Source organism: Zingiber officinale, chromosome 2A (assembly GCF_018446385.1).
Source record: "Zingiber officinale cultivar Zhangliang chromosome 2A, Zo_v1.1, whole genome shotgun sequence".
In the NCBI taxonomy this organism is placed as follows: Eukaryota; Viridiplantae; Streptophyta; class Magnoliopsida; order Zingiberales; family Zingiberaceae; genus Zingiber; species Zingiber officinale.
In genome coordinates, this window is record NC_055988.1 from 174,693,907 (window position 1) to 174,711,448 (window position 17,542).

Sequence of the window (17,542 nt, forward strand, 5' to 3'; positions counted from 1 at the left end):
CGTACAGTCTAATCGCCATGCCTTTGCTGACATACCATATCCCATCATCATGCCTTTGCTGACATACCATATCCCATCATCATGCCTTTTCTGACATATCATATCCCGAGCTGAGCGAATAGGCCTCTCGGCTAACCACTGTTCCCTCGCCACTATTCCGGCCGAGCGGACACCCCCGCTCGGCCGTTCTGTCCTTGGCCGAGCGGACACCTCCGCTCGGCCACTCGGCTCCGGTTATACTATGGCGTCGGAAACCCAAACCTTTGGCTGGGTAATCTCTGGTTTCGCTCGGACGGGACCCCATCTGTGGGCCCTCCATTCTTACTGCCGGATCAATCCGTTTCCACTATGAGTATGAGCTGGTTGCCACCAATTGCCTCTGATCGCCGAGACATCTGACCCCAGCCATTCCATGGCTTGACGAGGAGTTTCTAGGCCACAAGCTTTGGCCATCATTGTTCGCTGGAGAACCATGGTTCTGGCCATTCCTGTTCTGACAGTGACCTCTCCGATCGTGAGTCGATGGAGGAGCAATCCAATTTGGGTAAGTTGTGCTATGGATTGATTACATTAAGTATCGTATTAGATTTGGGTATTTGATCTTTATGTAGTGTTGATTAGGGGTTATTGTTGGTGGCAGTGGCTACATTTGGTCCCGGTAGCAAGCATATCTTCGACTGTGGATCACCACCTGATCTTTCGGGTTTAGGTGAGTTTTGAAGATTAATTTCATTTCTACATTTGTTTGGATTAGTGGAGATGAATTGTAGAAATTGATTTAAGTTGCATTGGGTCAATTGATGACTTGTAGATTATGTTTGAAATGATTGAAGGATTTTTTGTGGGAGTTATAGATGAGTTGATTTTTTTGGTGGGAGTTATGGATGAGTTGATTCTTGGTGGGAGTTATGGATTGAGTTAAGCCTAACAGGATTAATGAGATTAGTTAACTATCATATTAGGGTTGAGTTAGCTATTTGGTTCATGATGGATTTAGTTAACTAGTTTACACTTGATTAATTATATCATATACTATGTGATTGCAGGACTTGGGTTTGGGATGAGCGTCTCGACGCGAGACTACTTGGCACGATCTACATATAAAGGCGGGTACTTCTTGTTTTATCTCTTTAGTACATTGATCTTAGTGCATGATCTACATATATTCATATAGTTATTGTGGCTATCTTGACTCCACTAGTATTTTTCTTGTGCTTGAGACTTATACACTCAATCTTCAAGCTACTCATTTCTATTTCTATACAGTCTCTCATTGTTATATATGATATTTAGCAAATACCAATTACCAGATACTAGATATTAAATATTGGATACCAAATACTAGATACCAGACACAAGATATTAAATATTAGATATTTGGACACCTGATACCATGCTTACTTGCTTGAATGTTATTTACTTGCACACCTTACTGGGCATGCTGGGTTCATGTAGAATACCTGTTTTCTGTTTATATATATATAATAATTGCTGCATTTTACGCATCATGTCATTGCATGCATGCAAGCGACCACGTCTTCCTTGTGGGGGAGTGAATCGTCGGGCCATGCCACACACTCGGTCACTCATTGGTAGTGGTAGTTGGAAGAGATATCACTTGTCCTGTCGTGCCGCACTCGGCCACTCATGGGTAATGGTAGCTGGAGTGACGAGCAGCAGAGACCCCCTTCGCTTTGCTACTTAGCACCTGTTTGTTAGGATCCTTCGTACGGAGGCTAGAGAGGGGGGTGTGAATAGCCGACCCCAAATTTGTTTTCTTTCTACAAATCGAGTTAGCAGCGGAAATAAAACAGCAGAAAGGAAACGGTGAGAAGATCAAACCTCAAACTCGATGGATGTAACGAGGTTCGGAGATGAACTCCTACTCCTCGGCGTGTCCGTAAGGTGGACGAAGCCTACCAATCCGTCGGTGGATGAGTCCCCGGAGAACCGGCTAATCCAATATACTCCTTCTGGGTGGAGAAACCTCGCCACAATGTTTCTTGCACAAGCAAGATAGGAGTACAACAGATACAAGAAAGCAAAAAACGAAATGACACACTTGCTTGCCTTTCTTGTTGACTGGAGTGATGAAGCAGCAGCTTCACACCAGCAGCAGCTGACGAGAATCCAGTCGAGAAGCTCACGCGAAGCTTCAGCTGCGAGGAGCTCAGCAAAGCTCTGAAACCACTTGTTGGGATCTTAGATGGCTAGAGGGGGGGTGAATAGCCTCTTTGAAAACTTAAACACAATCTTTCTTAAAGAAAAACTTGTTAGCACAGCGGAAGTAGAAAACTAAAACGGAGGAAGAAAGACACACACAGCAGACACACGGATATACAAGGTTCAGGGATAACTTGCCCCTACTCCTTGGCGTGTCCGTAAGGAGGACGACTCCTTGATCTTTCGGTAGATCACACCCCGGACAAAATCCGGCTAAAAATGTCTCCTTCTCGGTGGAGCAACCTCTCAACAGAGTCTCAGTTGATTATAGAATTAAGCACAAGACTTACAGTGGCTGAGAAGAATAATCAGATGAGCTTACAGCCACGCGGAGAAGAAACAGAGCAGAGAGCACACAACAACCTTCTTAGCAAGGAGCTCACAGCTTCACCAACTTGCTTTCTCAAAGGATTGATCGATTGGAAAGCAGAGAATCCACTTCTTTTCTCTTCTTCCTTCTTATGTCTCTCTGCTTTACTGGCTCGAATCACTGCCGCCTGCAGAATCGCTGCTGCCAACAAGGCGTAGCCAATCACCTCTCCTCCTCATCTAGTTCTCTGAACCCATGCCAATGGAAATCACTGGCGTCTCTGGATACGAACCAATAAGTAGAGGTCAAACTGAGCGCAGCCCAATCGCAATCAGATTCGTCAGTGAACGTTGATACCTCAAATGCATCTGTTGCAGCAAATCACAGTGTAAAGAGCACTTGTCTTCTTCTCTTAATGAAGCTTAATTTGAATTAAACCATGAGAGTGTGACCTGCAAGCTAAAAAGACTCACAGCAGATGGTTAAAAACAGATGGGTGAAAACAAATACGGCAATCAGAAAAAGTACATGCAAAACAAACAATACCGTGGGTCGGTCTGCAGACCGATCCACACTTTCTGAATCATCGTTGATCGGTCTGGCAGACCGATCAGGAACTAATATGATCGGTCTCCAGACCGATCAGATGTCGCTGCGCACAGCTTCTGATCGGTCTGCGGACCGATCAAACACTAATCTGATTGGTCCCGAGACCGATCAGATGTCGCTCTTCCCAAACGCTTACAGCCTCCTGATCGGTCTCCAGACCGATCAGTAAAATCACAGTAGACTACTGATCGATTTCTGATCGGTCTGCAGACCGATCAGGTGTCCAAGGTTTCACTGGATCGGTCCGACCGATCCAGCTTCTTGACTCAGTCCGGGTCGAGCCCTCTCTGACCTAGTCCGGAGAAACGAGCTCCCTAGCCCTCTCCGACTTCATCTGGTCCTAGAGAACGAGCTACCGAGCCCTCTCTGACTTCGCATGCCAAGTTTCCTTCTTAGACTTTTCAACACCAGATGTCCGATCACCCTTGATCCATCTGGATTTTCCCTTGCCTGGCTTCACTCACCAGGACTTGCACCTAGCTTCACTCACTAGGGTTTTCACCTGGCTTCACTCACCAAGATTTCCAATCTGCCTGGCTTCACTCACCAGGACTTTCCAACTGCCTAACATCCCAGTTAGGACTTTCTCAATCAGGTCAACCAAGTCAACCTAGATTAGTAATCAATCTGAGTTAAATATCTGATACAAACTTAAATCAGTGTCAACAGCAAAACAACATCCAGGTCAGACTGTATCAACACTGTTCACCCGGTCACTCAAGAGTAGTGGTGGCCTTTGGGTGGTACAGTTGTCATGGATCCAGCCTCTAGACCATACAGGGGTCGTGGTGCGGAGAGGTGGGCAGGGTAATCATTCGTGAATACGCTGTTATTATTATACTTATGCTGTTATTACTTACTTATGCTGTTGTTGCTTACTTATGCTGTTATTGCTAGTTTATGCTGTTGTTGCTCATACTATTATGCTTACATAAGTTGAGATATGCATATGTTATATGTGTTTAGACACTAACTCACTTATTGGTATTATGTATATACCTCACATGCTACCCTTGTAGTTATAAGTAGTACTGTAGCAGATCTTTGCTATTTCTGACCTTCTATTACTAGCCTAGGATATGGTTTCAGGTATGGACATTTACTACGATATCATGATAGTATCTGCTATCTTTCGTATGAGACTGTATATCCTTGTATCTCTAGTTCTTTATTATGTTCATGCACTATCTGTCTATTACTCGCTGAGTCTTAATACTCACCACCCCGTAAACTGATTACTTCGCCATGTAGCAGGTAAAAGATTTATGGAATCACCTGGAGATCCTGTCCGCCAGACCCATGTCACACTGAGTTTCCCATACCGTTAGTGCTTCTATACGCATTATTGGTTTTGTACTTGTTCTTGTATTTGTGTGTTCTTATATATAGAGTTTTGTTTTGTGGTATCTTGTATTTGGTTTGTTGATGATGTGTCAAGCCGAGTCAGCTCGCAGTTAGTTGTATTGTGGTTTGGTGATAGTTATTTGTGATTTCCACTGTGTTTTACTTTCAACCGTGTGGGCTGTTTAATATATATATATATAACTGCGTGGTTGTGTTTATTCTTATTCCAGCCGAGTGGACTGATTATATAACTGCATGATTGTGTATATATTCCAACCGTATGTGGCTAATGTATTTTGTATGTATATATATTTTAGATTGTCACCAGTACAGGGGAGATGTTGCCAGATTTTTGTCTGACAGAGACTCCTCTGAGGGCGTGACAGCTAGCCCTTTAGTTGGGTCCCCTTCGACCATCAGTCAGGCCTTTCGGTCAGGTCCCCTCGAGCCTCCCGCCAGGCCCCTTAGTTGGGTCTCCTTGGACTCTCAACCAAGTCCCTCAGTAGGGTCCTTTCAGACTATCCGTCAGCCCCTCATAGGACTGTTGGAGTGTATACTGAAAGTCTAAGCTTTGTAAACATTTATTATGAATAAAGAATCACATTTGGTCTAATTGTCTACATTTGTTTGTAGTTGTTCATTTAATTTATATTGTAGATAACATAGTATGTGGTGTCACATACAGAAGATGATGTTATCAGTACCTTATAAATTATAAACAGTAGCTCACGACCAAAATGGAAAAGGAACAAACCATTAGAAGGTCGTAGTGTAATTAGGTATTAATTTATCTTGACTATATAATTACACTAGTACACTCAGAGTGTATTGAGTAGGACCATTTGAGGTCGTTTCTTTTATACTGACTTTATAAAGGAACAAAGACCTCAGTTATTATGGAAGTGTGTGCTCTTAATCCTAATATAATAACAAGCACATATATTTGATATTTATTTCTTTAATTTATCAATGGGTGAGATTTAGTTCGTTGAATCAATAAACCCGATAAGTTGGGAAATGGTATCACTTATAGTGTGTGTTGTTGATTATAGAAGGAAACTGTGTCCTATAGATACTAGATTGATAATGTCCTCAAGAGGAGCTCATAAAGATTGTCATGTTAAACCCTGCAGGTGGACTTAGTCCGACATGACAATAAGGTTGAGTGGTACTACTCTTGGACTTAGATATTAATTAAATGAGTTGTCAGTAACTCACTTAATTAGTGGACATTCGATATCTTAAACACAAGGAGACTAACACACTCATAATAAGAAGGAGCCCAAAAATGTAATTTGGGATTGGTGCGGTAGTTCAATGATAGTTCTCTAGTGGAATGAATTATCATTGATAAAATTAAGTTGTGTGTTCGGGGCGAACACGGGATGCTTAATTTTATCGGGAGACCAAAACCAATTCCTCCTCTCGGTCCCTATCGTAGCCTCTTATTTATAGAGTTCTATACCCACCTATACCCCCCTTCTAAACCCACCCAATAGGCCAAGCTAGCTTGGGAACAAGCTAGGGCCGGCCTAGGTATAATATTGGGTGGCCGGCCCTAGCATGAACCCAAGCTAGTGGGGGCCGGCCAAATTAGATTTAAAAGGGATTTTAATTTTAATTTTTATTATGTGGAAGAAATAATTTATTAAAGAGAATTAAAATTAAAATATCTCTCTTGTAAAAGATCTACAAAAGATTAAAGAAAGAGATTAGATCTCTTTCCTTATTTGTAGATTGGTGAGATATTTTATTTTTTCTTTAAAATTATTCACATGTTGATAAAATTAAAATGATAGAAATTTCCTTTTATCAACCATGAAGAGATTTTTAAAGAGAAATTTTATTTTTAAAATTTCCGGAAACAAATTAGGAAGTTTTAATTGTTGATTAAAACTTGTCTAATTTTTCCCTTCATTGATTAATTGGGGAAATATTATTTTATTTTTCTCAATTAAATCATGTAAAGGGAATTAAGGAAATTTTATTGTAATTAAATTTCCTAATTTGCCTAGGCCAAGGAATATAAAAGAAGGGGTAGGGGTGCCTTCATGAGACACAACATCTATTATTTCTCTCCCTCTTTTGTTCCTTGGTGTGGCCGGCCAACCTCTCCCTCTCTTCCTCTTGTGGTGGCCGAACCCTACTCTTCCATTGGAGCTCTTGTGGTGGCCGGATACTACTCGGAGAAGAAGAAGAAGAAGGAGAGAAAGCTAGCATCTCTTGGAGCTTGGTTAGTATTTTGATTTTCTTCCTTGGTGAAGCTTCCTCTTTGTTGGCCGAACCTAGCTAGGAGGAGAAGAAGGTGATTGGTGGTTTCTCGTCTCGGAAGATCGTTGCCCACACAACGTCCGAGGTTAGAAGAGGAATACGGTAGAAGATCAAGAGGTTTTTCTACAAGGTATAACTAGTAATTTTTATTTCCGCATCATGCTAGTTATTTATGGAAATAATACCAAATACAAGAGGCTTACGTTCTAGTATTTCGAATATGTTTTTCGATGTTGTGTTCTTTTGTTTTCTTTCTTTTCCTTGTGATTTGATTGTTCTCTTTGGTTAACCTAAAGTTATTTTAGGAAATTAAATATTAGCTTTCTATTAAAGGTTTTGTCTAGTCGGTGGTGGTTGCTCCCATATCCAAGAAGGCCATGTGCCTCGCCACGTCAGTACTGGGAACCGATTATGGAAATTAATATTTAATGGAGTTAATAACTTAAGGCGATTTGGGTCGAACGTGTTAAGTTCCGCAGGAGACCCAAGTCAAAACCTAAAAGAACGAATAGATTAAGTTTTGGATTAAACGTGTTAAGTTCCGCAGGCGATCCAAAATTTAATTTAAAAGAACACATGGTAGCTAGGAAAAGGTTCAGACCTTTGTACAAAATTTTTGTACAGTGAAACCTCTAGGTTTTCCGAGTAGCAACCAACAAGGACCCCCTCGGGCCCTTAGCTAGGCCCCTTAGTCGGGTGCACTCGAGCCCTCTGCTAGGTTTAAAATAGTTTTAATCTTTAATTTACAACCGTTCAAGGTAAAATAGAATTTAATATCACCTTTTAAAAAAAATCTAATATTTTTAAAATGTATAATTGATATAGTATATTTGATTAAAAAAAATTAATCAAAATTGTTGCATAAGTTTCCTTAGAGGGTGGATATAAGAACCAACTACTACACTTGCAATTTAAGATAAATGAAGGGGAAAAAAGTGACAAGGCACTCTATTTGATGGATCTAGCGGTGAATTCCATACAAGGTACATGACAATTTGGTACATTATAGCTAATCAAACTTTACAAATGGACCCTTAGATTTTAACCTTGAAACTGATTTGTTTTTTTTTCAAACAAAAAGTAAACTTTAAACTCACTTTTTCACAAAACTATGTTCATGCATATTGAAAACTTGATTACCGAACGACAATTTCATTGAAGAATAATTAAGTTAGTTGACTTTTTTTTTAATAAAGAATGTTACGTTTCATTCGGGCATTTATTAGAAAAAGAGTTTTTCTAAGTGCAAGGGAAATTTCTTCTCATAACATATACATTAGTTGTCATCATGTGAAAGAGGGATAAGAAAAATAAAAGATAACGTTATGAAAATATTAAAATAGCAACTTGAATCATTATGAGATCAAAAAAGTAATAGTTGATCCAGCTTGTAGTTTGCGTGGTAGATCATCTCATTTGCTTGCTCGGTTCAATTCATTGTGATGCACAATAATCCAGCTTCATCGATTCTACATATATAAAAGGACAATAATTAGCTTGATTCGCCATTAGAAAAATAACTATTTTCAGAAGTGGAAGTTTACGATGATCCAGTGGATCATCTTGACTTTTTCCATAATTGGCTTTGTCACTTACGTTTCTGGAAAATAACAACTTGCATCATTATAAGAAAAAGATAAGTAATAGTTGACTTGTACATTTTATGCAAACAATAATCTAGTTGACTTGTGCACCCTGACTCCATCTTCCGAGTTGACCAACCCTATCTCTAGAGCACTCGACTCAGCTTTGCCATCTAAGTTTTCCAGCTCGACTATTTGTTGACTAGATTGATCTCGATTGGTTGACCAACCTCTAGCTGATTTGTATTGAGTTTCAATATTAAAAAAAATGATAATTTCAGTTAGTTTCATTGATTATTCCTAGGTGATTGACCCGATCCCACGAAATTTTTCTACTGATCACTAGAAAAATTCAGGAAACATGCTCGGCGAACATGTTTGTGCAAAGGTGATTAATATGGTGACCATGTTTGTGCAATTTGATTAATATGTGTGAGCAATATGATAGTTGGTTGAATAACTTACTGGGGGTTTTTTCTTGCTTAGTATCTAGTCAACCTGACCTATTAGAAATTTTGCCTTTCTCTAGTATCTACTAAGACTTTTCCCTTCCTAGTATCATTAGACTTTTTCTTTGTCTAGTTTCCACTAGGATTTTTACCTGCATAGTCCCACTATGACTTTCTGGTTGAACTACTTGTATACTTGGTCAACCTCATTAGATCACAACACAACTTAAATTTCAACCCTTTGCCAATATCAAATCAGATTCATTATCTAGTGCTTCATGTGGCAAAAGACGATTCACTCGCCCACAACACCCTCGTCAACCCGTCCTTAGGCCAACACAAAGGAGATAAATTACGAGTGGCTACTAGCCATTAGTGCAAGTGGCCAAGGCATGGGGGACGGCATACTCGGACAAGCTGAGTTTCGACTCCAAGACCTCATGTGGCTACACCTCATGCTTTAACCACCGCACAATCCCAAAGGAACATTATCTAGTACTTCATGCACTAACACATGTTTGTACAATTTGGTGAGTATGTGTGAGAAATATGATAGCTGGTTGAGTGAAATGTCAAATAGGTCTAGATTGACTAAATACTTGACAATGTGAAAGTCCAACAGAGAGTTAGCAAAAGAAAAGATATAAGTGAATCATGATTGGCCGAATATTTGTGATTAAAAGTTTAATAGGGAGTTGACAACAGAGCCAAACCTTTCACAAGGCAAGAGAGGCGACCACCTCAGGCTCGACCCAGGAAAGGGCCTATTTTTTTTAATTATACAAAAAAAAATGAAAGGCATGTTAATTTGCTAAACCCTTTTCTCCCAGCTCCAAGGCATGCTGCACGCCACACGCATCTATGCACGACTACACACAATTTTTCTCCAGCGTTCAGTGTTCTTTCTAATTTCTCCTCCAATTCTCCGGCATTCTTGAATCTTGATCCGCCAGCCATCAAGATTTGGACAATATGGTTAGGTTTTATTTTTGTACATCATTTCCTAAATATTAAGTTGAATCTTCCTTTCATCTTTCTCTGCTTTACTTTTGTATTGGATAATTTGGATCATTGGATAAATTTCTTTTATCAATTCACATAAAAAGGTTAGTTAGGTCATGGGATGATATTTCTTTTCTCCGGCGTTCTTTTATCAATTCTTTTTCTCTGCTTTACTTTTTATGCTATCATTTTCACAAAAAAGTTTTTTCTTTTATCAGTTCTAGTTTCATACTTGATAATTTATAATTAAACTTGCAATTAGCTTACTTTGATGATTTCCAAAAAAGGTTAAACTCATTTTCGTTATTGATAATTTTTCATGCTATGTCTTTTACTTTGTATCTATCACCAATTAGAAAATTAGTTAGGTCACTGAATCTTTTGATCTTGCAATTAGCTTATATAAATATATTATGTAAATTATAATATGATGTGTTTTCTTATTCATTGAAAATTTAAAATTAGTCTAATAGTCTTCTTATATACATTGTCAGTTAACTGTATATACCTCTTCTTATTAAATGTCATTTGGTTTTAATCAAATTTTTATTAGAAAGCCTCCCAAAAAAATCTAACATAATATATTGTTACTCTTGAAATTGCAAAGTATCAAATCATAGCTATAGAGAATTTTTAGATGGTAGCTTGGGGTCATGACTTCACTATTGCCTCTTTCCAAAATGACCTCAACTTTAAAGAAATTGGGATTTTTTTTATTTTAATTTTTGTGATGAATGTAGACACGAATTATTGAGTTAATATTCAATTTTAATACCTTGCCGGTATAATAAAAGAATATTGAAAATTCCTCCTAAATATATGTTTGGAGCTCAAAAGAGAAAAATAAAACAAAGGGAGGAGGCATTAATTCAAAGTCAAGCCGGTGATATTAACAAATATTTTATTAGAAGTAGCAAAATAGAAAGAGAGGAATTAGAGGATAATTTGGTGATTGAAGAACAAAGTAATAATAAAAATGAAGAATTGATTGAGGCTGCCAATTTGATCTGAGTTGAATGAAAACTTAGACAATATGAAAACTTAAATTCAACTATGAATTTGGAGGATCTTGAAAATTGAAATAACATTAGTTTAAAATTGAGAGATTACTTAATAGAAATTGGTCTAAACAGAGTGAATAATTTTTTGTTTCCTAAGGATAGTAACAATAGACATTTTGATTCATCGCATTATACATGGGTAATGGCAAATTGACAAACAATAGATAGAAGATGTCTTGTATATTCTATTTCATTAGATAAAATATTTTGCTGCTGCAAGTTGTTCAAGACTGAACAAATGATGAGTAGAATGAGAAATTTGGATACTAATAGATACAAAGATTGGTGTAATATGCATAGAAGTCTTAAACAACATGAAGCTAACAGAGATCATTTGGATTGCATGATTGCTTGGGTTGAATCAGAAAAGCGGTTGAAAAAATCAAACAATTGATTACAGTATGCAACTTCAAATCAACAAAGAAAGATAGCATTTGAGACAAGTGTTAACAAGAATAATCTCCATTGTGAAAACACTTGCCAAAAATACTTTGGCCTTTCGAGAGGATGATGAGAAATTTTATGTCGAGAACAATGGGCTATTTTTGCAAATAATAGAAAGTGTTGCTGAGTTTGATCTAGTGTTGCTGAGTTTGGAAAATTCAAGTGGGTCATTAAGAATCAAACACTTGACATGAAAAGCGAAGTCTGGATCCGTAAAAGTTGACCGGACATTTGGCGATGAAGAAGATCTTAATAGGTTGAGGTCAACTGGATAGTAGGTAAGATGAATTGGTAATATATATATATATATATATATATATATATATCGATTTGAACCTTAGGCAAGTGCTACCAAAGATGTATATATTTTTTTCTTATTGATAATGGCATGTAACACAACAAGAAGGTGGACTTAATTGATAAGGAAATTAAAGACCTAAAGATAATTAAGTCTCTTTGACTCAGCAAATAATTAAGTCTATGCGGATCAGAGTTAGTGATGCCGATGCAGATGCAGATGCCGATGCGTGATGCAGATGCAATACAGTAATTTAAGCGATCCAGCTTCATCGATTCTTTATGCAACATTGACAATAATTGGCTTGATTTGCTATTAAAAAATAACTATTTTCAGAATTGAAAGTTTATAATGATCCTAGCGGATCAGATTGACTTTTTCAATATCTATCCAGACAATCCAATTCGTCCATCTTGTGTGCCATTCGGACATTTATTAAAAAAAAAAAAAAAGAAATTTTTCTAAGGGTAAAGACTAAAGACAGTTTCTCTTCTTTTAATATCAAATTTTCAGCATGTCGACATACGATTTCCTTAATGTACTTTATTATTTTCTAAAAACTCATCATGATCCATCCAATTCAAAAATTTTTAAGTTCATGTCAAACCCTATCATCAACGGGACCTATATTTTTAAAATACAACAAATATGTGGTCTTATTCGCTCTTATTCTTTTAATTAATTAAGTTGGAATTGATTGATTAATTTAACTTAGGCGACGTAATGGAATTAGGTACGTTGTCATATTTAAAGCGAATAGGCAGTAGTTGTGCTGTCCTTTTGCAAGCTGCAAACTACTTGTGCGATCACATGGTATGACTTTAATTATTAGAAAAATAGTTTTTCTAATGGTAAGAGCAGTTTAATTTTCTTCTCTTAATATTAAATTTTCAACCTGCCGCCTGAGATCTATCTCGACTATCATTTTCTTACACTATTTACTTTTTTATTATTATTATTATTATTATTACGTCATGCTTAGTTTCTTCTCATGACATATACCTTTAGTTGTCATCATGCATATGAAGAGGGGCAGGAAGGCTAAAAGATACCGTTATGAAAGTATTAAAATCATGCAACTTGAATCATGCATTACGAGAACCAAAAAGTAAATAATACATGCTACAACGGAAATGATATATGCAAAACGTTATATGATTGAATGCACTCGAGGTATCCTGAACACGCTAGGCGCCCCTCGGGCATCCAGGGCGACACCCAACATATATATATATATATATATATATATATATATATATGCCATGTATGTTTAAAATGTTTGTTTGTTTTTGTTTTATTTTGTTTAGTTTTTTTTGTTGATAAACACGAACCAATCTGTTAATTAAACTTGTCTCTTCATCATGTGATGAGGAGCAAGAAAAATAAAAGATAACGTTCTGAAAGTATTAAAATAGCATGCAAGTAGTCGAATCATTAGGCATGAGAAATTTGACTTGCACATTAGTTTTGTGTACGTGGTAGATCATCTCATTTGTGATGCACATGCATTAGAAAAATAACTATTTTCAGAATTATATTGGAAGAGTTTTTAAAGACCATATCTTACTACTGGATCAGATTGACTTTTCCAATCGATCCAGCTTTGACTTTTATATTAGAAAAATAACTATTTTCAGAGTTATAGGTGACGTCGTGTAACCGACGTAGGATTAGATAACGTCATGAAATTAGTTACAACATAATTTTGCTGTCCTTTTGGTAGCTGTAAACTGGTGCATGAATCACATATATGGATGGCATGATGATACAATAGCTTAATTATTAATTGATGGATCTCTTAATTAATCTTATCCCTAGCTAGCTTCTCTTTAATTAGTTTTTCTTTGTCTAGCTCTCTTTAGTAGTATCGTATCGTCTGTCTATAAAAGAAGGAAATAATGGGGTGTCACTCCTGCACGCACGCAATAATCTCTCCTCTCCTCTCCTCTCCTCTCCTCGGCCTTCAGGTAGCTAGCGATGGCTGAGGTCAGCTTAACTTCCGCTGTAGACGTCAACGAGTTATGCAAATCCAGCGAGCAGAACATCCGTGAGAGTCTATGCATTATATGCCTTTCTTAATTTTCTTAGATATATTACTTACTATTAATGACAATATAATTTACATTGCGTGTTTAATTATTAGCTCTTAAGGTTGGGCCATGGGGAGGCAGCGGGGATACCAGCTTTGACATAATAGGTCCACCGACCTCCCAAATCACAAAGATCCTAGTCAAGACAGGAGCCGTCGTCGACAGTTTGGTGATCTCCTACGTTGTTGACTGGGAAGTCCAATCATACCGAGCAGGCGGCACTGGCGGTGTTGAAACCCACGAGGTACGTCCAACAATATTAATAATCTAAGTTATAAATATACATGCTTGTAGTAGCTTAATTAACAAAATATAGATCATATCAATATATTTTGAGATCGATCGATGTTGCAGTTTGAACTAGGCCGAGGTGAATATATCAACAAAATCTTTGGGTCCATCAGTGATTATAACGGCGAAACTTGTATCAGTCAGCTCGGATTTAAAACCAACTTGGGGAAGCAACATGGGCTTTATGGGAAAGGATGTGGCAAGGAGTTCACTGTTCCAGTTGTCAACGGTCGAATTGTTGGACTCTTTGGCCAGTACACCAATTATATAAATGCGATCGGAGTCTCTGCTCTCTTACTCTCCTCTCTTAATTAATTAATTGCCTATCTGATCATCCATTCTGGCTTGGCTTCTTCGCTTTGTTATTACTGTTTTAAATAAATTTGGTATGTTCGGTGTTTTAAAATAAAATGGATGATGATCAGTCAACTTTATGTATGTTTAATTTGCTGTTCTCAAGCTAGCTACTAGCTAGCTTCTTCATTTGCTCTAATAGATTGTGTTGTTTTTATCATAAGTACTTTTAATTCCATTTTTTTTTTATCGATCGTCAGTTTAATTTTCATTATATTTGATCTAACACAACTAAAGATCTAATTTATTCCAATATATTTTGCTTACATCAAGAAAATGTAATTATGTAAATGCGGAAGGAAATGGAAGGATGGATGAAAATAATGTAAGAAAATAAATTTGACACGAAATTATAAATAAATATAAATACGGATATATATTAATTTGTCATTTAAAAAAAATAAAAAATAAGCCGAAAAAATTTCATTTTAAATTTATATAAATTGAATATATATTTATTAAATATTTATAAATTTGTATAAATTGAAAAGAAATTTAAATTACATAGAAACTTACGTTCTCTTCCAAAATGGAACAATGTAACGATCGAACCAGCTCCGCACTTCACTGGGATTGAGAGAGAAGACTCTTATCATCAAATTAAACGACATCAATTACTCTCCAGAGTCATTACCATCAACATAGAACTTAACTCAATCATTGGAGAGCCTCAGTAAAGTACCTCATGAAATTCTTCCTGATGACAGAAACAAAGACAAAAAATTTACTAATCACAAGAAACTTGTGAGGTTACTTTCAATCCTTATTTCATATGAAACAGAAAACTTACAGCTGGTCCAATATTTTTTAAATAAATTAAATAATGTAATCGGTTACTGAAACAACATAACGTCACCAACTGATGATATAACGTCACCGGTATGATTTTTCACATCGTATCATCCATGTACGTTGTTAACGCATTAAAGCTCGCGGTTAATAATAGCTTTTATGACATGTTTAATTATGTGCACTGTATATAATATAATATTTAATATAAATGACGGTAGAAAAGATACACTGTCAATAAGTTTTTTTACGACGTGCAGCCTGCATTGTTAAAACTTAATATTAACGACGTGTAGAGCACTGTTAATACTTATTAATATTATTAACAACGACGTGTAGAAAAAACACGCTCGGATACCCATGTGTTTAAACATCTAATCTCACCGTGACTTTTTTTTTCACTCAATAGGGAAACCCTCAATTCTCAAATCTCATTGCCCTCTTCCCTCTCCCTATAGGAAATGGGAACGTGGGCATGCCCACGTTTCCCACTTTCTATGGGGCAAAAAGTACCTTTTACCGTTGGAAAAATTTCCATTATAAATGGTGCGTCCAGGGATGGTTCAATAGGGGTGTAGAAGAATATCCGAGGCTGCGAGATTTAGTTTATGAAATTGTGAGAGCTTTCCGATTCTGTGATTGTTCTTCCGATAGCGAGAGGCTTCTTCCTCCATCCAATATATTCTCCACTTCGAATTTCGCAACAACAAGATATGATTTATTGTTTTGTATAATGAATTTCTATTATAATTCCTTCATTAATATCAAAGGATTAAGAATTATACTTTGTTATGGTTTCTCGTCACTGAACACGCCGCAACTAGTCATGAAGGTGATTGTTCAGCTGAAAATCTCTGAAACACTAGTTTGCCCGTGCTGCCATGGCCAATGTTTTGGTTGCTGCAAAGGAGCGGCGACGACTGCATCACGACAGTAGGACCACGATAGTAGGACGCCGACAGTAGGGTCATAGGGAGACTAACGGCGGGGGCACATGCCAGCAACCAAGTCGCTCGCCAACGTTAGCGTCGCTACTCGGTAGTGCATTGTGTTAGATCGGAAAATTGAGATAGTGTCGCGATTTCCACCAGAGCCGGACTCAAGCCACAGGGATATATCAACGATGACATCCCGGCTGGCTTTCTCATGCTATGAATTATATTACAGATATTCAGTAAATGAGTTTAAGACAATCAAATATATAATATGCATTCAAATAGTAAATCTATATTTAGTAAGAACTATAAGGCGATTACCTTAGGACATCTCTCAAACTCTAACACAGGAAGCACCAGATGATCAAACCTAAGTTTTGATAATGGAAAAATGTTCAAAGTTAAGGTTTGTCGTTGTTCTAACAAGTCTGACTAAGTGCCTAGAGAAGTTCTAAGTGGATCGTAGGTAAGGTGAAGTCCTAGTTGAGGTTAGGTAAAGAAGTTTTAGTGGATACTAGGCAAGTGGAAAGTCATAGTTGTGGCTAGGCAAGGAAGTCTGGTTCATGGAACTGGGTGAAGTCTTGGTAGGTCGAGGACATCGGGCAAAAATCCTAGGGTTAAAGACACTAGGTACACTACAACAAATATAGCTTTTCGCGGCGCGTAAATATGCTATCCGCGGCGTGCATTGCGTCCTGTACAATGATAAGCTGTTGAAAGTCTGAAGATATCCACGGCGTGCAATAAACACTGCAATTGACGTATTCGCGGTGTGCAATGCATGCTGTTGTTAGTGTTATCAATGGCGTACAATAAACGCTGCAATTGAAAAATTCACGGCTGACAATGCATGCTGTTGTTAGGGTAATCAATGGCGTGCAATAAACGTTGCAATTCAATTATTCACGACGTGCAATTCATGCTATCATTAGTGTTATCAATTTGCAATTGAAGTATTCGCGGCATGCAATGCAAGCTGTTGTTAGGATTATCAACGGCATGCAATGCACGCCGCAATAGATAGTATTCACGACATGCAATGCATGCTACCATTAGAGTTATCAACAACGTGCAATAATATACACAAAATGCAGAAACATAATGTGCAAAAAAGATAAAATGTCGACACACAAAATGCAGAAACAAACACAACTTGCAGAAACATAAAATGCACCACACTTAACATAACATAACAAGAGTTCACTTAGTAACATGATTTGGATCCAACAAAAATGTATGCCTTTCAAATAAGTAGAATCTATCTCACTCACACAAAACTACAAGTTTAGACAGCCATGCTACTCTGCTTCCTAGTGCATCGTCGAGATAAAACATTTCATCATTTGGTCGTATCAAGTCTACCTTCTCCACCAGAACTTTATCAACCCAAACCTTCCAACAAGATCCTCCAAGAGGAATGTGATGCACTTTTGCTTTTGGATCTGTGGATGCAACTCGACCTTCTGCAACAACTCCCTCACCACACCAA

The 17,542-nt window shown here is 37.4% G+C and overlaps 1 protein-coding gene across 1 annotated transcript; it reads left to right on the forward strand.

Annotated features, from left to right (window-relative positions):
* Positions 1-13,505: 13,505 nt before the first annotated feature.
* Positions 13,506-14,487, forward strand: LOC122040309 (horcolin-like). Its single transcript, XM_042599635.1, has 3 exons — positions 13,506-13,641; positions 13,738-13,928; positions 14,039-14,487. The coding sequence occupies exons 1-3, from the start codon at positions 13,572-13,574 to the stop codon at positions 14,288-14,290; spliced, it is 513 nt and encodes a 170-aa protein (XP_042455569.1). The 5' UTR covers positions 13,506-13,571; the 3' UTR covers positions 14,291-14,487.
* Positions 14,488-17,542: the final 3,055 nt, after the last annotated feature.